The sequence below is a fragment of the Pteronotus mesoamericanus genome, unplaced genomic scaffold (genome assembly GCF_021234165.1).
Source record: "Pteronotus mesoamericanus isolate MK-2021 breed Mesoamerican mustached bat unplaced genomic scaffold, CSHL_Meso_final contig_2, whole genome shotgun sequence".
NCBI classification, from domain to species: domain Eukaryota; kingdom Metazoa; phylum Chordata; class Mammalia; order Chiroptera; family Mormoopidae; genus Pteronotus; species Pteronotus mesoamericanus.
In genome coordinates this window covers 3,278,198-3,292,765 of record NW_026555084.1, presented here as the reverse complement: position 1 = coordinate 3,292,765, position 14,568 = coordinate 3,278,198, and the positions used below count along the sequence as shown (strand labels likewise).

The window sequence follows — 14,568 nt, the reverse complement described above, 5'->3', positions numbered from 1 at the left end:
AACATATTTCTCAGAATAAGAGTCAAGCTCTTCCTTGACCTAAGCTATTTTTGCACTTTCATCTCCCACTAAGGCCCATACACCATAGGTTCCAGATGTGTGTCCTCCATACAGCACGATGGCTCTGCGCCCTCCTCTTTGCTCACGTTGCCTTCTTGGTTGGAATGTTCTCGCCCATCCCAAGCTTTCCTACCGAACGGCTGCTCATCCTTGAAGGCCAAACTCCCAGGTCACACCTCCCTGAAGCACCAAAGATAGGACCCTGCCGTCACACAGGGCTTGACAATGTCTTGGCTATGCCGTCTGCTAGCTGGGCGGTTACGTTGGATTCTCCTGCTGGCCCACACGCTTCTAGCATCCTCTTTGTGCCTCCCTGCATCTAGTCTGGTTCCAGGATGTAGTATGTGCTCTCTAAGTGCCTGCTGACTTGAACTTAGGAGAAAAGAATCATAGAAATGAAAACATCATCGTAAAATACACAAAAACAAAAGGGAGTGCTGGAGCACAAGGTTCTCCTTTGTCAGATGAATCAGTGATAAATCCATCAGTTCTGAGGCACAGATTTAAACAAAGGGAGTAAATGAGAGAGAGACGGGGAAAGAAAAATGAAAAAAAAGAGTTGCAGGGGTGTCCAACCTTTTGGCATCTCTGGGCCACACTGGAAGAGGAAGAGTTGTCTTGGGCCACACATTAAATACCAAACACTAACGAAAACTGATGAGCAAAAAAAAAGGTTTTAAGTGACTTTATGATTTTGTGTCGGGCCGCATTCATCCCGTGGGCCACAGGCCGGGCACCCCTGCAGAAAAGAAACGCCATTCATTCTGCAGTTCACCTGCACTATCGCAGCAGCACCGAGTGACACTGAGCGAAAGCTGTAGCGGTAGAATCCTCACTCCTCTAGCTAACTGTACGCACTCCAGAAAATGAGTGAACTTCTCTGAGCCTCCGTTTCCTCATCCCCAAAGCGGGGACAACAGCTCTACTACCTGTTGCATTGCTGTGAGGACTAAAACGTAAACACATGTGAAGTGTGTAGAGCTGTGCCTGGAGTGTATTAAACGCTCTGCAAATATTAGCTAGTATGAATCTTTTCCAACGGAGTCTTCTTATCCCTATTTTACAGGAAAAAGAGAAACTTTTTTCTCTTGGGCAAGTAAGCTGCTTGCCTAAGGGTCACATTGCAAGGCTAGATTTTGAGGCTGTGTCTGGCTGACGCTGAAGTCTGTGGCCCTAACAGCCACACAGGAGAGACTTGGCAGGATGACCCCTGAGTGGAGGGCAGGGACCGCTCTGAGAGCCCCCACAGACAGCTCAGTGTCTGGCTCCTGGGGCCAGCTCTGCCTAGAGCTCGCTTTCCCATCTCATCAGTCAATCCCCTTAGGGGACCTGTGCCCTCAGGACAGGGATGAGGGAGGGGTCCTCCCACCACTCCAGAGCCCAGAAGCCACGCCCCCTTCCAGCTGGCCTCACCTCTCTCAGTGAAAGACACCGAGGGATACACCCTAATTGCTCCTTCAGACCCTCCATCCTTCAACACTGTCTCCTTCTGCCACCCTCCTCCCCCACAAGCCCCGCCCATGTGACGGCCAGCGCCACAGCCGCTGCCCACAGGAGCTGCTCCACAGTCCACTGCAGTGGGAGGCTACATCCACCTGTCCTTCCTCCCAGCCCGGACCTGAGAAAACCTGCAGGATGCTCTTGGCAGCAGGGCCCAGGGCAAGAGGCTTGAAGCAGCTGCACTTGGTACACGCTTTGCAGAAAGTGACTCAGCAGCCACATGTGGCACAGTCACGTGCCCCATACTGAGGACGAAGTACATGCCAAGCACTGTGCATAGAGTTTTTCATGAATGATCCTAGTTCACCTTGACAACATACTGGTACATCGGGATTGTCCCCATTTCCCTGCTAAGGAGGCTGAGGCTCAGAGGAGTGAAGGCACGTGACCGCTTACGGATGTAGAACAACCCTCATCAGTCACACAGCTTGCTGGGCTCCCCCGGAGTTCCTCATTCAGTGGTGGTGGGGTCCTAGCATCAGCCTGGGGAGCTTGTTAAATATCCAAACCCTCAGGCCCCACGCCAGACCTTCTGGAGCCAAATCCACACTCTAATACAATCCCAGAGGACTCGTGTGCACATTCAAGGCTGAGTCTCAATGACGCTGCCCTTGAACTCTGCTAAGATGACCCAGGGAGGACAGGCACGGGAGCGGCAGCCTCACTTTTAGCTTTCATTCCCCCTGCCTCTAACCGGTGGAGCAGGCGGAGGAGACTTGCCCCACCTTCCCCATCCCCCATACCCCCTCCCAATGTCACAGGGCCTTTTGTTTGCTGCCCTCACGGGGGTCCAGGCCTGCAACCTCTGGCACCTGGCTGCTCACAGTGTTTCTCATGTTTCTTGCATTACCAAGCAGAAATCACTTCTCAGGACATAAATCAGACAGCCTTCCCCCAAGTTAAATCGCTTCTGTGAATAGAAGCTATATTTTCCTTTTTAAACTACTAGGCAAGTTGCAGAGCAGCCTTCGAAAGCCGAGTACGTCACCCAGGGCAGGTTGCTGTAGGCGGGAGGCACACAGAACTGGGCGCCAAAGAGAAACCTCTGCATCAGGAAGTAAACCAGTGGTCGACGCGAAAGAGGGCGCTCTTGTCTCTTTATAACGTGATGAGTTGGAACAATTTTCTCCTAATCGCAATGCTGATTAAAAAAAATCTTTCCTATAGACTCTTATCTATAGATTTCTTACTGCGTGCCAGGAACTCTGGGTAGTGCCATACAGACATGATCTCATTTCATCCTCATGAAAACACTATGGGGTTGGTGCCCCGGGACTCTCATCCCATCGGAAAGATAAAGAAATCAAGGCTGAGCGTCAAGTGTGTTGAGTCACACAGCGGGTAAAAAGCAAAGGGAAATTTGGTGTAACGGCAGCGAATGTGTTCAGAAAGCGTCTGCGCTTGTGGACACCGATGATTTGCAAACTCACCTCAATGTTTGAATCGCGATAAGAATGAAAAGCTACTTCAGTCTGGACTGGAGCTGCAAAAAAAGCTTACTGTATACTCTGAAGAATTTAAATATTCATTATGTAATTAATGCTGTTCAGTCACGTGCACAAAAAAACTCAAGACTTTTTTAAAAACAGCATAAGCACTTATCGATTGAGAACTTTTATAACTCTCAAAATGGAGACATCCCCATATCTCTACAGGTATTTTAAATGACTTGAATTAATCATAGGCTTAAAAGTCTCTTGCGATCTTCGTTAACTTCCCTGGGTTTAATTAAAACATCTGTGCACTTTTAATTTATCGATTCATCCAACTCATATGTCATGTTTTTAACACACCCCAGCATGCTCTGCATCATTTTTAACCCGATTTCCACTTAACTAAAGCAATTAAATTCACCCCGGATTAATTAAAGCATCTATACTTTCATGCCTAAGTCAGCATGTGCTTCTTTCCCCACACGGCTCCTGAATGTCAGAGATCTGACACACCTGATGAGTTTTTTGTCCTTCTGGAAATTCTTCCCTGAATCGCTCTCTTGCTTATTAAAGTGCCGTTTGACAGAATGGGAGTGAGGAAGCGGGCACACCTGAACTTTGGCCCGCTGAGCCAGGGACTCTGCCCTGTCTGTCAGGAGTGCCCTTTGGCCTCCTCTCTTCACAGGGGTCCTGCTGGAGTGTCTGAGTGTCCTAGGTAGGAAAGTGGGGGGCGAGGGGGAGCCTGTTCTGGTTGGAGGCAACCATGGTGATCAGAATGGCTGGTGATCTTTGCGTTCATATTTTTATTTTTCTGAGATTTTTAGAGTGAGGGGGAAGGAGGGAGAAAGAAAGGGAGAGAAACATCAGTGTGTGGGAGATACATTGAGCGTTTGCCTCTCACATGCTTCCACCTAGGGACCTGGCTCCCTGGCCTACAACCCAGGCGTGTCCCCTGACTGGGGATTGGACCGGTGACCCTGTGGTTCACAGGCCAGTGCTCCATCCTCTGAGCCACACCAGCCACGGCTGCAGTCGTATTTTTATCAGCATTCCTTGGTTCTGCTTCCCAACTTCTTCACTCTGCCTACACAAGAAGTCCTTTGTTGCTCTGCCCATTTAACAGGGAGGGAAAACTGAGATGTTGAGGTCAACAGGCTTGTCGCTTGGGCACAGTGAGCCAGGGGGCTATCCAGATGGTGGCAAATTGTGCCCCTACCAGCTGTGTTTGACAGAGTGCGTGTCCTTCAGCCAGGGCAGCATGGCGTTTCTCTGTCTTTCAGATGGGTTGTGTTTTTCCCTCCAATCTGAAAAGCCAAGGATTCTCTTTCATTATTATTTTTATCTATACTTAATTCCTAATGAAACTGAGTATCTTTCCATACTTTTATTGGCTTTTTATATTTATATTTGTAGGTCCTCTACCCAGGTTTCCATTCATTTGTCTCTCTTTATTGATTAGTAAGTATTCTGTGTATTTCACATATCAAGCTTTATTCTATAAAATGCATTCAAAAACATTTCTTCTCAGTGTTGTTCATCCCTCAATTTTGTGCAGAATGTTCTTCATTGTATAGAAGATCTAAATTCCATGTAATCAGAGCTGATCTTCTTTTCCTTCTTGGTTTCTAGAATTTATATGTTCCTTGCATATCCCCCTTCCCAAGAAAATAAGATTAGTCTTCAATATTTTTTTTCTAATAGTTTTGTAGGGTATTTTTAATGTGTATGGAATTTATTTTTTAGTACAACGTGCAGTAGAGGTCAAACTTTAGTGTCTGCCAAATGGGTTGCCAATGGGCAGGGACCTACCAAGAAGTGAAACTCACTTCATTAACACTGTGTTTGCTCAGCACCAAGTGAAGTCCACTCTAGACAGACAATGGCACGCCAGTTTTGGTCTCAAGGACACTGAATTTAATTTCCATCACCTTCATGGCCCAAACATTGCATTCTCGATCGCTTCAGGAGAATCAAGGCATCTTCATTTCTCCATCATTTTTTCCTACCACCTACCCCAGCTATTGTGTTGGCCAAAAAGTCCGTTATTTTTTTTTTCCTGTATGACAGCTCTAGTAAGTGCTTAATTGTCTTTAACATCATTTGAAACAATTTTGTTAGATTATATTATGACAGCTGTCATATCAGCATGCATTTTTAAAAAATCAAAATTGGTGAATTTTTTGTGCAGCCATTTTAATATTGAAGATGGAAGAAGATATGCAATATTTTCAGCGTATGATGCTTTATTATTTCAAAAAAGGTAAAAATGCAACTGAAATGCAAAAGAAAGATTTGTGCAGTGTATGGAGATGGTGCTGTGACTGATCGAATGTGTCAGAAGTGTTTTTGCAAAGTTTTTTGGTACTGTTGACATTTTGGCCAAATAATTCTTTGCTATGGGGCTGTTTTATGCATTGGAAGATGTTTAGCAGCACCCCTGGCCTCTACCACTAGAAGCCAATAGCGAGAGATAGCCAACATACTCAAAATATCCAAATCAATAAAGTTATCGGTGAAAATGAAAAAAATCTGTCTTCTATTTTACAGAAAAAACATAATGGACTTTTTGGCCAATCCAATACTAACACCTATTAGGTTATTCACTAATATTTATTAACTAAACGGGATGCAAAGCAACAGATTGTTAACGCTGCTATTTTGACAACTTACCTGGAGTACTAGGTTCGAATTCTCCAGTCTATTTTCCAAAGGGGTTTCTCATCAGATTTCAAATCATTTTTAAAAGATACGTTATTTAAAATTCCCTCTCTTCATTTCACCCAGCCCACAAATGACCTGTCAAGAGGCAGGCATCCCCACCCCACCTGTATGATGAAGCCCCTTCAACCATCTCTGCCATTCCTTCAGGTGTTCTCCCTACTGCAACCTCCTGGTAGATAGGACTTGTCTTGCTTAAAACAGCAGATACGCATGGCTTGTCCTGTTAACTTCCCACCACGTAAATAACACCAATAATTCATCTCATCCCTTACCGAGAACTTTGGTGGAAGAAAAAAAACCTCTGGCTTGATCATTAAAATGGGCTTTACCCCATTTAGTTGAATCTAAATTGTGTCTCTTTTTTTTTTTTTTTTTTTGTCATCAGCCTGTTAACTTGTCAGTCGTTAGTGACAACGGTAATTTATTTTTCTTCTGCAGGAGTCTTAGAGCCTCCATTTACTAGATTTAGTAAAACAGGAATAGTCACTTTGTGCAAACATTTTAATTAATTTTAAGTAGAAGCTTGAATGCACAATGTTCTGGTCCTGTAAGCCTTCGGAAGAGGAGAGAGAGGGGATGTAAAACACTCTGCATGTGACTCCAGAACCACCTATCGCCCACAGCCAGAGAAGACAGTGGGCGGGGGGGAAATGTCTCCATTACGATCACCTAATGCTCTTCAGTGGCCAGGGGGGCGGGGGGAACAGGGTATATGTATACATGTGTGTGTGTGTGTGTGTGTGTGTGTGTGTGCACGTGCGCACGCGCGCACATGTGCACATTTGAGGACAACGATATTTTTAATGTTATTAACCCTTGAAGTCAGTTTGGAGATTGAGTTTGAATTCATGAGAGCACATCCATTCCTTGCAAACCTAGTGTTAGCTGCTGTTTTGAGTCCTTGAACACATGATCCCACTTACTAGGTCACCAACTCTGAGAGATGATTTTTTGAAGGGAAGCTTGGGTCTCAGAGTAGTGCAGTAATCTTGCCCAAGTCCCACAGCTGGTAAGGATGAGCTAGGTTTTGTATCCAGTTGTTTCTGGCTCCCAAATCCCTGCTCTTCCCATTTTTATTTCACATTATTACTGGCTAAGGTGTGAAGTCAGAATTGTTTGTCCTGTAACCTGATATTTTATAAAATCATATAGACTTAATAATAGTAAAAATATGAAGACTGATTCACACCCCGCGTCTTCAATGAGGTCTAGGCTGAGCCTTCCAGACTGTAACACTCTGGGTTGAGTTATGTCTGAGAATGAGTCCATGCAGGCCAGCTGGGCAACCACTGCAGGGCGCTCATCAGGCATTTGCACTCTCTGCCTTGAAGGCAAATGGATTACTAGAGAGCTTCGCTCCTCTTTAACCGGCCTTCTGTTTTTTAATGTGCCATCAGCAGAGCCATCGAGTGCCCCACTTTCCAGAGATCATCACAGTGTTTGGCATTTTCACCACACTCCTGGTGAGCATGCAGCAAACATATTGGAGGAAAAATGCATTTAGAATGCGGATAACTTTCTGATCTCCCTTTTGTTTTTCCCTGAGTAATTTAAATAGGTCACGTTTTAAATTTGATTTCCCAGGCATCTGGTTTTAAATAAAATCCATTCTTACCTTCTCGACAATCCTATTTTTTTCACCACTTGGAGTGTATGCAGAAGAGAAACCATTTTAATATGATTAAAGAAAACAATCCTAGCTGTATTTTATCAATTAACAAAGACAACAATTATTTGCTCCTTACTTTCTATCCTCTTCCGCCTCTTGGGAGGGAAGATGTGCAATGAGAGGCCAGTGGTGGTAATTTGATATAACCCTTCTGCCACCCATGACAGCCGATCCAATGTATTACCCTCGGATGGGAAACAGCCCTTGGACTTTCATTTCACTAGACATGTGTAGACACACTTCTCACTGCTTTTCTATTTTGGTGTGTGTGGGTAAAAGTAGGTAAGAAAGGATGCTTATTCTAACCTTCTACCAGGAGAGATCTTCGGTGTTACCTAGATCAGAAATGGCAAGTGAGTTTTCTCTTGAATGCCAAGCCCACCTGCTAGCAAGTCACTCAGCCAGGGCACGGCCTCTAAGGTTTTGAGCCCCTCTCTCAGTCAGGGACACAGGTGCCATGATCAATCGATGGTCTCTGCAGAGGTGCAGGAAGGGAGACAAGAAACTCATGTGCACACACCTGACCTAGGCCATCCTGACCTAGAGCTTCACATGAGTCTCCTGAGAAACTGACACAGACAAATTTACTTGGTCTTCAAAGCCCTCTCCAAATGTTGAGAAAGCCCCTAATTTCCCCCACTTGTTCATGTTTGCTCAGCCCCTAATTTGAACCTTGGGCACCCAGGGTTCAGAGCTCTGTCTTCTCGTAGACATCAGCATGGGTAGCTACTCTCCAGACGTCTGCTTCAGAGCCCTCGAAATGGAAAGCATGCTCCCTGCACTTAGACAGAGTTCATCTAAAGTCAATAAATGGCTTTGATATTCTGACCTTGGAAGTCATTCTCTTCTGGTAGATTCATAAGGATAAGAATTCTACTGGGAGCTATGTGTGGACCCCCAAGAGTTTTCACAACTATCATTTGATAAAGCATTTTGGGGAGAAATAGCCCTTCAGTTACATGTCAACTGTTAAGATATTTTGATTTAGTTAGTTTACCATTAGGTAAAACATGCACTTCACCAGAAAAAGGAAAGGGGTCCACTCCAGACCTTGGTCTGCCCACATGTTTTATTAGTGGCCGTTCAGGGCTTGCCCATAACCTTGCCACTTGCAAATCCCTGATTATCAGAACATAGGAGCAATATTTCCTTAATCAAGTCAACATTAATGAATGCAGCACCAGGAGGAAATCAACAATGGTAAACCTGGTCATGTCCTCAAGTAGTTCACGATACTGTTGAGGAATTAGACACTCACGGAAGGAAAGTTAATTACTAGAAAACCTAAATAGAAACATGACAATAAGAGGGGGTTGATAAGATGGGGTGGGGCCATTGACTAGAGAGTGATCTGATTCAATGTATAATTGCTTCATGGGATGAGGAGACTATTCAGGTTGTACCCATGTGCTTACGTGTAGAACTCTTGGAACCTGTACGTTCCAAATCCCGGGTAAACCAGGACTCAGTGAAACATCTCTGCTGTTCATTTTTGAAGGTCTCAGTTTCATAGCCTGGAGCCATGTCCTCATTTTAGGCTCACATTAGAAGCCAGGTTGAAAATTGAGGCCCTTTAAAAACTGATCTGGGCCCTGGATGGGTAGGTAGCTCAGTTGGTTAGAGCATCATCCCAATACACCAAGATTGTGGGTTCAATCCCCAGTCAGGACACATACAAAACTCAGCCAATGAAATAATGAATAAGTAGAACAACAAAAAAATTGATGTTCCTTTCTCTTTCTCTCTCTCTTTCTCTCTCTCTCAAATCAATAAATTAAAAAACAATTGATCTGGAGGTAGGAAGTGAAGGCAACCACTAAAATCCCACTCTTGATGATCTCTAAAATGGCAGAATTGGCACAACCGCAGCCAAACTGGCGAAAACTGTTGGTAATCTCATACCAAACAACCCCTACTTATTTTCAGCCTCCTTCCTATTGCCAGATGCCAGAAGGTCCCAGCTGAAACATGAACGTCTCCAGACGTCATGTCTCCAGCCTGTTGTTTTAATAGGCCAGGCACATGTAGTCCTTACACTTGATTACACATGTGACACTTTGAGCTAGATGCAATTTTTTCATGGCCTAGACAAGAAACAGAGGTGTAGAGAGATTGTGTCACAGCTGTGGCCCATCTCCCTTCCTTTTTAGTGACCATAAACTTATTAGGAGTAGGAGTCAACTAATCTGAGGGTAAAATAATCAGCCCAGTGGGCTCTGATCCCCCCAACCAACAACAGCAGTGCCCGAGTCCACATGGCCTAGTTAAGGGCACAACTTAAAGTCAGGCCACCCTGGCTTCCCACCACACCCCCCACCCCCCGGCCTTGTGAGCTCTGTGACTCTGGCCACCTAACTCCGAGCTTCACCTGTCCAATAGGACCATGATTCTCGCCTCCACCTCGTAGAACAACTGTGATGATTAAGTGATAAATTGCACATCACGCTAACGCATGCTGTGCCCAGCCTGGCCACATAATAAGGGTAGTGACTGCTGTTATCAGCAGCATCTTCATTGTGGTGGTGACGATGGTTACCGATGATCTGACGATGGCTCTGCACCCCCATGGCCAGAATCCTGACGAGGAGCATCGCAAGCTCAGCTGAAACGCCAGGCGGGCTCTGCCTTTTGAGGCTGACCTGGCCCTCCACGTTCTGTCCCCCTGACCCGGGGCTGTGTCTCTGGTTTTGCAGCTGCCTGCCCTGTCCTGTGCAGTGGAAACGGACAATACTCTAAAGGGACATGCCAGTGCTACAGCGGCTGGAAAGGCGCCGAGTGCGACGTGCCCATGAATCAGTGCATCGATCCTTCCTGCGGGGGCCATGGCTCCTGCATTGACGGGAACTGCGTCTGCTCTGCGGGCTACAAAGGCGAGCACTGTGAGGAAGGTAAGCCCCGCGGGCAGGGGTGGGGCGTGTGTGCAGGCCGGGACCTTGGCTCCCAAGCCCAGTTCCAGGCTCTGTACCCTGCCAGGGAAACGTCAACATTTTGCCCAAAAAACGTCAAACCCCGTGGCTTGATGGACTTTTTATTTAAAGAACTTCCCATTTTATTTTTCAATTACAGTTTACACTCAATATTATCTTGTATTAGTTTCAGGTGTACAGCATAGTTTGCTGAACTTCTTAAGTTGTAGAAAACAGAAGGCTTGTGGGATGGTTCTGGAAGGAATGTTTTATTTCTGTTTATGGTAATTAGTTCCTTTTCTCTTTCTCCTTTCTTTTCCCCTCTAAATTGCTTCCTCGACTTTGTCTTTCTGTCTTGCCTTTCCCTCTGTTCTTCCTCCTCCCCTTCCTGCTTCTCTTCCTTCCTTCCTTCCTTCCTTCCTTCCCCTACCTCTGTTTTCCTTCCTCTTTTCTTTTATTTCAAGTCCTCTGAAAAGGGACTTACTAAAGCTCTCCAGAAAAGAAGAAACAAGAATCCTTGATTCCCCCTCCCACACTTCCCCAAAGCTGGGGTATTTTGTTTTTTGTTTTGTTGTTGTTTTACCATCCATCCCTGGTAACCTAAGACCCATTCATGTCTGCGTAAATATTTCTGCAAAAATGAATACGCCTAGAAAGCAGACAGGCTTGAAAGATCATAGGTGTCTAAGTCACTTAGAGACACCCTGTAGGGGATGTCATCCTGGTTGCCTGCGATTGCAGAGTTCAGGAGAGCGGGTGGGTGGGTCTGCTGCAGGCACTGGGAGCTACCGACCCTGAAGGGCCCACTAGCGCGCACCGAAGGGGCCTGTAGCACACGTGGATGAAAATCGGGGGGTCACACACTGACTCCGGTCTGACACAGCCCAACCAGAGACCAGGCCCAGGCGGAGATCAGGGAAAAGGGCACCTCTCAGAAGCCAGCTCCAAAGTGTTCTGGTTAGTTCTTTCAGAAGAGTTCTTGGGTACCCAGGCATTGGGAGCACCTATGGTACCTGGGAGGCCAGGGAATGCAGCCTCGCTGCCTTCAGCCTTCCTGCCCTGGGTGTGCCCTTCCAGAAGATGATCCCCAGTTGTCCTCTGTTGCTTCTCCCGTAGAAAGAAGCAACCGCAGTGGCCGGGAAGGAAAGAACCTAGGTCCTCTCAGCCCCTTACCTGCTCTTCCACCTTTCGGTTGGTTCAGTGGTTGTCTTCCAGCCAGGTGCATGTTCTCTAAGTCCATCACCTGGTGAAGCATCTCAAAGAACCTTTTCCCCTCCCATGTTCCCAGTGGAAAAAGAAGTGTCAGCTCCCCCAAAGTGAACCCACTGCCTACTTCATATGAAACAGCTTGAGGTGACCAGCCAGGATGTCCCCACAGAAAAGAGCCTATTGGACCCCCTATGGCCGTGTCCTTGCTCAGCTTCTGATTGCCAAGGCAGTGAGGAGGGACCTCAGGTGCTATGAAGTTCTCAGGTGCAAGTGAATCCATGGTCCCACCCCATTAATGTATGAATCTCTGGGGTTCCATATGAAATAACCCTCACCACAAAGTAATGACGGTGACTTATCCTAAGAGACACACACAAAAGCTCCCTTTGTGTGAAATCTCCTCTTTTATCGTTTTTAGATCTATCACTACAGAGTCACGTTCCATGACATTGTTCCTCTAAGATTTTCTAATATGTCAGTGATAATGCCCTTAATGGGACCCAGAAGTCTGACCCCCCGATCTCCACTTGTTCAACTCTATAGATATTTTTTCCTCTATTATGAAAGGTAGACTCCCTCTGTCTGCATCATAAAACCAAATTGGGAGTTGGGATGGAGGAAGTACTGATTTAATAACCCTGCTTGAAAGGTTAAAGTTCTTAAAGATAAATGGATTGCAGGAGGCAAAGCCTCCCTCACCGAAAACAGGGCAGAGGCCAATCACGTGACAAGAAAGGTTAAAACGACCTTTTGCATACATCGTTGGGCGAGAGGAAAGTGCTAGAGCAAGGACAACGCCCATCTTAGAATTTTTTCCCTCCAGTAAAGACTGTGTCTATCTGTATGGGTGGAATTTCAAGTGGTTTCTCAGCTTTTCCACTCTCCCAAAAGTCTTACTTAAATGTTCAGAATGAATTAACCATCCAACAAAACAAGGAAGCCACGCAGATCATTATGAAAGGATGAAATCCCATCTATTGATTTCTGCTCCCCAAAAAGAATGAACCCAGTGATTCATCTGCCGTTTTCAAAATAGGAAATGGAATCAGAAAGTCTGGATCAGCACTTTTTCTTCCACTTGGCTTTTTTTTATTTCTGATATTCATCATAGTCATAACGTTCAAACAATTTACCTGAAAATGGCCGTGGCAATGAAATCAATAGTTGCCATCCTCCATTTTTGCTGCATAAACATTGTTTTGCTATTAACAAATTTGCTCGAGAAAATGAAAGGACGCATTTGTGAGGCTCCATTCTACAGTGTCCGGGGGATGGGGAGGTGACGGGAGAGGAATTGACACATTCGTTTAAGTCGGCCATGTTTTCATGTCAGCTTCACGGCTGAGTCATTTTTCAGTGACATTTAACTTCATAAATGTAATTCACGGTTCTTCAGGGGTTTATAGTACCTGTTGTTTGTAAAACTCCTTGACCTCCTTTTTTATCCTTAGGGATGGAAATTGCATTCACAACCCGTTTTTTGTCAAACCTTTCGAGGGCCTGAGACTAAATGAGTTCTAATGATCTCAGCTGCCGGGGGGCTGGTGTCGAAAGGCACATGGTACTTACCTGGTAAAGGCCACTGTCCCCCTTTTAAATATAACACTGTTTCTATTTATAAAGCCTCGTCCAATGTCATCGTCCCTCCTGCCTGCTAAAGACTCTAAGGACGGGGCCATAAGACCATCTCATGAAATTGGAACCAAATTTAAAATTCACAGTGAAACTGCTCCCCTTATAGTCTGAACTTATTCCATTGGCTGCTGTAATTGTATCACACAAAGGCATATTGACTGTATCACTGGCCAGGGAAAGAGGCAGCTCCTATTTCTAGATAAAATAAATGGTTCTTTCAGTGACATCCCAGTCCTGGGCTAATAAATCGCAGTGGATTTTCCTCCTTCCTTCATGCTGTAATTCAGAATAAAGAAGAATGAGATCATTTATCTGGAAGAAAAATGCCAGTTTATATTTTGGGGGGTATATTACTTTTGATTTCATCCTTTTAAGAAAAAGATTATAATATAGTTTTTGAGTCTTTTGACAGCACCTAGCTGTTGACACCTCACCAAACCTTTTAAATGGGTAATTATAAATGAAGGGTAATTTCAGAAGCACATAACACATGAGATATTTTTGTGTATATTTAGATTCTGCTGTGTTAGAAATGGGGACAGAATAAAAACCAGAAGTCAGGGATTTTCTTTTATTAGAAGGACATGGAAAAGATTGACTCTGAATGAATTAGTTCATATTTTGCAGATCCCAAAATGCACATCATTCTTCCCCAAAGCAAGAAGTCATCAACACCATTTTTCTTGTCAGTCCTTCACACTGGAAATGTGTCCCATTAATGACAAATTCTTATAGCAGTGTCTGTCATTCATTCTCACAGTAATTGTGCATTGAACACCTACTATATTCCCTTAACATGTGGTAGGCATGAGACATCAAAGACATTACACAGCTTCTTTGTAAACGACTCCTACCAGGTTGAATCTTTCACTCATTTACATAGAGATGTGCTCTCCCATCCTGAATGGAGCACATTCAAAGTATCAGAAAGGCTTCATATCATCAGGACCAAGACAATGAAGTCAACATTAAAGTGACTATAACCAGAGCAAGTACTATTATCATAACAATTTCAACTAATAATAAATCTCTCAAATTCACCTTTCTGAGAATATATACCTGACTTTTTAAAAAAAAATGGTAGCTTCTATTTCCCCATGGCTCAAATCGTTTTGAACTTATTTTCATACTATCTTCCTGAAGATATCGTAATGGAATCCTGAGAAACATCTCTTAACACTGACAATTCTTGTTTTTGCCTTAAGGGAGGTGTGCTCTGTGGAAACTTCATGGAATATTATGATTTTAATCAATCCAAATTCCTTGAGCCTGATGTCCCCCAGGATGAGTTCGTTTGTAGCATGGATAATCTAAATAATGTCATAGTCATAGCCAATGTATCAGTTGTAAAAAGTACCATTATAGTATATACCATAAGAAAGGGAATAAGAAAAAGAACACTGTCCTACAAAAAGCTGAGACCCCAAGGCATGAC

General features: G+C 44.7%; 1 protein-coding gene across 2 annotated transcripts in view; it reads left to right on the top strand.

Annotated features, from left to right (window-relative positions):
• The window catches only part of TENM2 (teneurin transmembrane protein 2), an 831,811-nt gene that overhangs the window by 696,425 nt on the left and 120,818 nt on the right, over window positions 1–14,568 (top strand). For both annotated transcript variants that reach the window (XM_054568075.1, XM_054568074.1), the window contains exon 10: window positions 10,077–10,271. In XM_054568075.1, the coding sequence (XP_054424050.1) occupies window positions 10,077–10,271 (195 nt within the window). The remainder of the gene's footprint in view (window positions 1–10,076; window positions 10,272–14,568) is intronic.